The sequence below is a fragment of the Poecilia reticulata genome, linkage group LG12 (assembly GCF_000633615.1).
Source record: "Poecilia reticulata strain Guanapo linkage group LG12, Guppy_female_1.0+MT, whole genome shotgun sequence".
In the NCBI taxonomy this organism is placed as follows: domain Eukaryota; kingdom Metazoa; phylum Chordata; class Actinopteri; order Cyprinodontiformes; family Poeciliidae; genus Poecilia; species Poecilia reticulata.
In genome coordinates, this window is record NC_024342.1 from 22,755,799 (window position 1) to 22,764,205 (window position 8,407).

At 41.5% G+C, this 8,407-nt stretch overlaps 1 protein-coding gene across 1 annotated transcript; it reads right to left on the reverse strand.

Annotated features, from left to right (window-relative positions):
* Nucleotides 1–347: 347 nt before the first annotated feature.
* On the reverse strand, nt 348–7,876 carry barhl1b (BarH-like homeobox 1b). Its single transcript, XM_008424665.2, has 3 exons — nt 6,803–7,876; nt 4,957–5,179; nt 348–1,747 (listed from the first exon to the last, which is right to left on the reverse strand). The coding sequence occupies exons 1-3, from the start codon at nt 7,254–7,256 to the stop codon at nt 1,447–1,449; spliced, it is 978 nt and encodes a 325-aa protein (XP_008422887.1). The 5' UTR covers nt 7,257–7,876; the 3' UTR covers nt 348–1,446.
* Nucleotides 7,877–8,407: the final 531 nt, after the last annotated feature.

Sequence of the window (8,407 nt, forward strand, 5' to 3'; positions counted from 1 at the left end):
CGGATGGAAACAATCAATTTTCCAAAATGGGGATCATTTAAAGGCACTTAAACAATCGCGATGAATGGCATTAATATTTCATGCCGCTCCCTGCATTGTTTATGGACAAACGGCTCGGAGTCGCTGCTGTTTGTAGGCGGGCAGGGCAGAGTGGACGCCATGTTCGAGAAAAGACACCAAACTGTTTAAAATTCACAGATTTTCGTTGCTTGGTTCACATAAGTCCAGATTTTGCGCTTGGAAGAATTTAAACAAATGTTGCTCTATCAACAATAAACATATTGTTCCTAAATCCACGTGTTGATTCCCCTCCATGTTCCCCACAAAACTCCAAAAGCGTTTCACGGTACTAAATGAAAGACATCTTTTTTTATTTCCACATTTATAAAAGTAATTCTCTTTTACATCAAATCCCCCCTTTTCTTTTTCTTTTTTTTCTTTTTTTTAAATCAGTTCAACCTTTGCTGTGAACTTCACTAAAAAATAAAAATAAACTTCACCACTTTTTGGGAGGAAACGTCTTTTAAGAAACTAAAATGTAAAAAAAAGAAGAAAAAAAGAAGAGGGAACAAATCGAATAAAATCCAGGAAAAGTAATTATACCAAAATCACTCCACAAGGTTGATATCTGCAATATACATGTTCACCAATATAAAGGAGAGTTGGAACAGTACGGAGTTATTATCACAGCTTCATATGAAATAACAGAAATGATGCACAACGTCAACAAATCCACCTGAGCTCGGGGCCCAAGCCTGATTAATCGATTATCGATAAAAATACAAAATGAGGCCTCACCGAGGTGATGCATTAAAATCTGTTGGGGGGCTAAAACCGCGTTTTAGATATAAATAATTTGACATATTTAAGTCAGCAAGAGCCACGTTTTATGGATCCAAACATCCAGTCCATCCGTATATTTATAATCGCACCAGTTCGGTTTAAACTGAACCGAGTAGCAAACAATCGAACAAAAAATGTCCTCTTATTTCTTATTTACACGTCAACGACTCGGATGAATGAAAAAACTAAAAAATATTGTTCCTTTGGATGATACAACTACTTTTTATTCAGACATGAAAGTTTGATCATATTACCTGTAAATAATAATAATAATAATAATAATAATAATAATAATAATAATAATAATAATAATTGGCTGGAGGTCGAATACCGGAGCCCGAATACTGAAACTGGGTGTAAATAAATACTTAACTTAAAGGCTTTTACTGCCTTCTGAAAAATAAATAAATTATAAATAAAGCTTCTGTCTCACAAAGACAAACAAAAACAACAACAAAAAGTCCGTTTAGAGTCTTTTCGGCTCGATTCCGTCCAGTTTTGTCCCATAATGGCCCGAACTGTTCATCGTTTTCTCTTTATTTTGTCCTGTTCGTTCAAAGCGGGTCCAGTTTGTTCTATAAAAACTCAGCAGGGGGGCCCGGCTCACCGCTGCTGCGCAGGCCGGGGAAGCACTCCGGACATGGGGGGTAGTGGAGGCGGCGGCGGCGGCTCTCCGCCCCCCTGCAGCCCGTGCAGGAGGATCCGCGGGACCAGCGGTCTCTGTAGGGCCGGCGGGGGCGCCGAGGGGCCCCTGTACAGGTACAAGGCCGCCCCGGGGTCCAGGTTGGACACCAGGCTCTGCGGGTAGAAATACGGGGACGGGAACATCCTCTGCAGGGCGGAGTAGTTCCCAGCTTCCGCCAGCAGCTCCAGCCCGACCGCAGTCTGCCGCTTCCACTTTGTCCTGGAGAGAAATAAAACAGGCTGTTTTTAGTCTTCCTGCAGCCGGCAGCGATTGTGTTTGACACGCCAAAATATCTCCCATCTGTTAACCTGGGATCCAATTAGAAGTAGGGAATGTTTTCCTCTCTTTTTTTCCCCAGCCTCTCTTACCCCCCGCTCTGTTTTTAAAATCACCCAAATCTCCAGCCTGCCACTTTGTGTTCACACCCAAACACGTCTTTCAGATTGCCAGCGTGCACTCCGCGCAGGTGAATAATTCATAATAAAGATAATTGAGTAGATATAGTAGTTTGTTTGAATTATTAATATGCACACATGCAACGATGCATTATTCATAAGCAACTCCGACTCAAATTGTGTGGGTTTTTTATATTTATTTATGTCATTTAGCTGCATGAGAGTTAGAAATAAAATGAAAGATAAATAAATAATCAGACGCACTCAGGTTAATTCAGTCACAGACCGTGATGACCAGCATGGTTTCTGCCGTAAATGTGGAAAATAAATGAGAAATAATTTCCTGAGCATTCAAAATAAAAAATTTAAAGCAACAATTCACGGGCCTGTTCTTTCTATAAATTATCTCCCCAAGCAGAATTTCATTGGAAGGACGTTGGAAAAAAATGAAAAATGAGTGAAAATAGAGAAGTCTGTTGATTTCAACATGTGGCTATGAATTCATCAGGATGAATCAAATGGGCCATAATAAAGTCAAATAAAAAATGTTTCTGACCGACCGAAAATACACATTATTATAAATTTATTGACAGTGGTGCAAAAAGTGGGTGCGACTCGTAGGGGCGCCACAAGAGCGGGCGCCAAACGATGGAGGGCTGATTATTTTTAGTCGTCATTTTCTGTATTTGACAGCTGTTTGTGCATTGAAACCCCCCAGGGGGGCCTGTAATGTGTCTGCACACCCCTCCGAATGTACTTAGCTGCCTCCCTGTCCATGGACGTCAAAGTGAATATGGGCCCCATATGGGTGTTAGCTCAGGCTGGATGGGTTCTAAGTGATCCTGCGCTCGCAATTGGCTTCTTGGATGGGACCCACTTGGCTTAAATAAAGAGTTGGGGACCCAATGTAGGATTTTAGTGGGTCTCAAATGGGTATTAAGAAAATCTGTTCAAATTGGACAACACACCCAGGACCGGATGGGTCCCCCAAATTGCCCAGAGATGACCAAMATCAAGCTAATATAGGGAGTTAATATGGGGTGATTAATGAAAACAAAGGCAATCACTGTTGGAGCTTTATTCTTAATCCAGTTCCTTATGGGTCCCATAAATAGATGTAAGACATTCATGAGCATCAACATTTCAGAGAGTTGGGTTAACTCATTTGGGAACTGATGACAAGCAGAAGTTTTTATGGTTTAGGATTGTCAGAGGTTGTCTTAAAGTCACACAAAAAACACAAAATGATTTTAAAAACTAAAAATAAATTAAACATACAAAATAAATTTCAGGGTTACAACAGTCGGCCATTTAACATTTAAATTGTTCTTCCTGGTTAAAATTTGAAAAAGACGTCATGTGGGTTCATATCAGCACTAACTGGGCCTGAAATCATGCTAGACTTCTAATATGAGACCCATTGGGTTGACTAAATACAACACACATTAGCAAAACCAAATGGGTCCCCTCTCACCTGGGCATCACATCTAGGATCCATATGGGTTCCACTTTTTGATCTAAATCAGACCAGTGGTTAGCATGAAGCTACCCATGGGTAGCATCATTAATGGGCCCCATGTGTTCTGTAAATGTTGGTTGACTATTAATATCTGAATAAGAAAAGCTACAAAAAAGTTTTTTTCTGGGACTTGGACGATCCCTGACCTTGTGACCTTTGCTGCATGTCTTCCCTTCTTCCCTCCACCCACTTTCTGTCTGACTAACGTCAACAAAAACCTTAAAAAATAAACCCAGTCTTTGGTTTTGTCCACTGGGCTATTGAATCACCAGCAGATCCAACCAACATGAAGTGATCGTCAAAAACTGAAATAAGAGATTAAATAATCAACATGGCTCTGTCAGTTGGTTGTTCCTTATTATTATTATTCACCAAATACAAAAGAAAACATCGCCGTCCATCAAAACAATGTGAAAACCTTAAACACCTACTTTTTATTTTTGATGCATTTTCTGGCCTAAATAAGGGAAATAATTGTTTCTGACCAGCAGTTTGTTATTAAGCTGTAAATAGATGGTTGATAAAAACTGAAAAAAAAAAAAACATAAATAATTGGTGCGATTGGTCTCTTTGCTCTGTTTTCCATTTTACTGAAACGTTCAAAACTGGAAAAAAAGTGTCGTAATGTTTTCTTCTCTTTTTCCATATTAAAAAAAATATTAAAATAGACAACTAAACATGAAACAGCATTAAACTGTATTATGTATGTTGGATTCTGCTTTAATCCTCACAGCTGGACTGGAGTTAAAAATTGAATGTCTGGGATGGATATTAAGAGAATATTTTCAAATTGTGGAAAACATCTGGGTTCTACGGTTTGACTTTCATCAACCCATTTGGATCTGGACCCAAGTTTCCAACTCACATCCTCCAAACATGGGCCCCATACGTGGAGCTGATTGGTTGATTAAACAAAATAAATCAGACGTGTTTCCCTTCAGGTTAAATTGAAACTAAACACATGAGGTTATGTTTTAGGGAAAAGTATAAACTTTTATCACTTTCAGGCTTTTTGACTTGCATACATGTTTGTAGTTTATTGGTTCACCATTATAGACCCAATATAAAACAGTTGAACATTGAAGAAACAATCAACTTTTGCTCCTTATTTCATTAGAATAAAATAAAGCCAACAGATTTCCTTTCATGTTGATAGAAATTCATCAGAATGAGGCTTAAAATAAATAAAAATAAAAAAGTCTAACCAAAGTATTGGTCTAGAGAAGATTCTTGGATGGAAACGTCCAGCTTTGACACATTTTATTAGCTAAATAGGAGCTGACAGAATAAACAGAAAGTGTTTTGAGGTTTAGGTTCAAAGATTAATCTTAAAGCATAAAATAAATTAAATGCAGCTGTAATTATTTTTAAGTGGATGAAGGGAAAATGTGAATCAGTTTCGACAACGTGACTCAGCCATGGAAGTGAACTTTCTCCTCAGTGGGAAACCAGAGTCTCTCCCAGCAAAACCAGCAGCACAGCAGCAGCAGAACCGGCGGCGGCTCGGTCCTCACCTCCGGTTCTGGTACCAGGTCTTGACCTGCGTGTCGGTGAGGTTGAGGGAGGCCGCCAGCTCCATCCGGTCCTGGACGCTCAGGTACTTCTGGCGCTCAAAGCTGCGCTCCAGCTGCGCCAGCTGGTGGTCCGTGAAGGCCGTCCGGGCCTTCCGGGGCTTCTTGAGCCGGACCTGCGGGCTGTCCCTGCTGCTGGAGATCTCCCGGTCCCCCTCCTCTTTCACTGCCGATTAAAAACAAACAACAAGGAAGAATGTTGAGAGGAAGGAAACGGAGGGAAAAATGTGGAAATGTCTGCAGCACATTTATAAAGTTCTGAAACAAATAAAAAATATATTTTAAATTGGATTTATCGAAAGAACATGTCACTGATTAATCTGAAATTTTCTGATTTTCAAAGAGCATAAATTATGAAGTCTTCAAGATAGTTTTTATTGACATTTTAAATATGCGCTGAGAAATAAAGGCATTTTAATTAACAATATTAGTTTAATTTGCGTATTTGGGTCCATAAAGTGTCTTAAAATGACATTTGTTGAAAATTGGTGGTATATAACTGATGTTATATTTTTATTCTTTTGCTTAAAACGCAATTCCAGCTTCAAATATCGCCCAAAATKTCACTTCTATTTCTTGTAAATTACAAAAGCGCTTGTGTTTAGAGTAAAGAATATACCTTCAAGTTTTTCCAAAACGTGATTTTAAGCGCGCAAAGCGATTTTCCTCGCTGCGGGGCTGTTTGATTTTTGGCCTTAAGTTGTTATGAGAAGCTCCTTCAATATTCATATTTCACATCTGATGTTTTCCCCGTCAGCAGAGCCGCGAAGTCTTTGTTCTTTTCACGCGTGGAGTGCAAAGAAATCACATACATGAGTTCGTTCTGATAATCCATTCTGAAGGAGAGAAACGCGAACAGAGGCGAGAGAGCTTGAGTAGCGGAGGCATCACAGGAAGCAACGCGGTAATAATCCCCCTAATTGAGCCACGAGGGGCCGGGGCTGCAGCCTGCACGCGCGGCCGCCGCRACTTCACAGGAAGGGGAAGAAACCACGAGCCGCGCGCGCTCACACGTCTGATTAAAGCGCCGAAATTGGACAAATTGGATCAAATCCGCGAGACAATCCGGGCGGCCACATCAAAGTAAAGGTGCGCGTGGCTGCTTTTTTATCAATCAGTTATTGAAATAAATCAATGAATCGATCAGGAGCTGGAGCAAAAAAAAAAAAAAAAAAAAAAGAATGATTGAGTTTAAAATTTCAAACAAAAATGTTAAAAATGTTAATTATGATATGAAATATGGTTGAAATGAAATGAGTTGTTTTGCTTCAGCTGGATGTTTTCTGCCTTCATCAGAGCAGAATCCGCCGCTGCAACGCGAACAAACTTAATCAATAAATACCTGCAAATTAAATTAAAAATAATAAGTGAACGGAATTTAAAGTAAGTTATCAATATATGCATTTTTTAATCGATTAAATTGGAAATTTTGCAGTTTTTCAGACTGTTAAATTCCAATTAATTTATTTTTTTTCTCTTTATTGCAGTGTCTCGTTTTAATTTCACGTGAATTATTAAAATGCAATATTRAGTCTAGATGGAAAAATCTAAAAATATTAAAAAGAAATAATTCAGTTAATTGCCAAAAAAATATATAACTGTGAATTAGAAGATTGTGAACCACAAAAATAAACTAAAATTTTTAATATTTTCCGCCAGAGATGGAGCATGATTAACACATATCTGGATGACATATAGAAAGTTATTTTTGTGGTTTGTTTTTTCTGTTTCCTAAATAAAAAGTTGTGGGGGACTATGAAATATTTGTGGGAACGGGAGAAGTTGCTACCTTTATACTCGCTGTCCGATGAGGAGTTGCTGTGGATCTTTTCGATGAAATCGTCCGCTATCTTGGCGGCCAGCCGCCCGGCCTCCTGCGTCGGCTGGCCGTTGCTGGAGTAGGGCGCGCAGGCGGCCAGCGGCTTGCAGTCCGCCAGGATGTCCCTGATGAGGAAGGAGGAGGTGACGGTCCGCTGCTGCGCGCCCGCAGAGATCTGTGCGTGCTGCAGGTGCGGCGGCAGCCCCGCGCTGTGCACCTGCCTCTGGGCTGCCTCCTCCACGCACTCCCTGCGGGGCGACGGAGGCGACGAGCAGCCGCTCTCCACGTCCGATCTGGGGCTGAACTCCAGCGGCGAGCGGCACTCCCCCGGCAGCAGGCCGTCCGCCTTGGACAGCGGGCTCCCCGGCCGGTGGGACAGCAGCGAGTCGATGCCGAAACTGGACCCATTGGTGGACGCCTCCATTGTTCCGATGAGGCCTTTTTTTCCCTTAATCTCTCTTTTAAATGACCATTTGGTTTCAGGTGCAAGTTTTACTCTTAAGAAAGCTGGATTATGTTCGGACTTCTCCGCAAAACGCGCCGCTGTTGCTTATTTTCATCCGCTTTACTTCCAGTCCTCCTGCCGGATCGGTCGACGGAAATAGTTCCAGATAAAAATTCAAATGAAAACAGTTCGCTTATCCGATTTTCTTGTTGTCGGCGATCAATAGCGCAGCTGGTGCAGCAATCGATTCGGCTTGAGGAAGAGGAAWTGTTCCCCAGTTTTCAGCACCATGGACAGGAACCGTCCTCCCGCTGGACTCTGGTCAGCGGCATTCCTGTGAGCAGCTAAAGCGGGTTTTAAAAACGGGTTTTAAAGAGCTGGAAGCGGAGCGACAGGAGGGTCCGGAGCCGCTGTGGAGAGAAAGAAAGAAGGAAAGAGAGGAGGAAGAGGAAGCGGAGGGGGAAAAAAGGAGAGATAAAGTAGGTTAAATAGTGACAACTGGGGAAGTAAAAGCGACTTGATGCGGCTGGGGTGGGAGGGAATCCCAAAAAATTGAACTTGAGGAAAAGTCAGGAGCGAGGTTTTAAGAGCGCCTCGTCCACGTGAGTCCCCTGTGACAAGCCTTGATTGGCTGAGGGGAGCCGGAGTGGACCTCCCCTCCTCCCTCCTCCCTCCCCTCCTCCCTCCCTCCCTCCGCTCCTCTCTGCTCATCCTCGCTTTGATAGGAGACAGTGAATTCATCAGGAGACTCAGATCCAACTGTTTACAGGCAATTTTCACACTGTTTGCTTTCATTACATCATTGATGAGGCTCATAATGGGGTTATTATGAGCAGCGGCTCGCTGGTTCCTGCTCCTCTCTCTTCTTCTTTCTCCGGATCTCTTTCCTTCTTCCTCCTCCTCCTCCTCCTCCTCCTCATCATCATCTTCTTCTTCTTCTTCTTCTTCTTCTTCTTCTTCTTCTTCTTCTTCTTCTTCTTCTTCTGTGTTTTACATTTTGGCATTCACCATCTGCTGAGTTTTTATTCTGTGTTGTTAATCAACTGAAAAGTCCACATTTTATTTATGTTGAATCCAGTTTGGTTGGCGCAGATTTATTATTACCATTTTAGTTAAGTAATTAAAACATT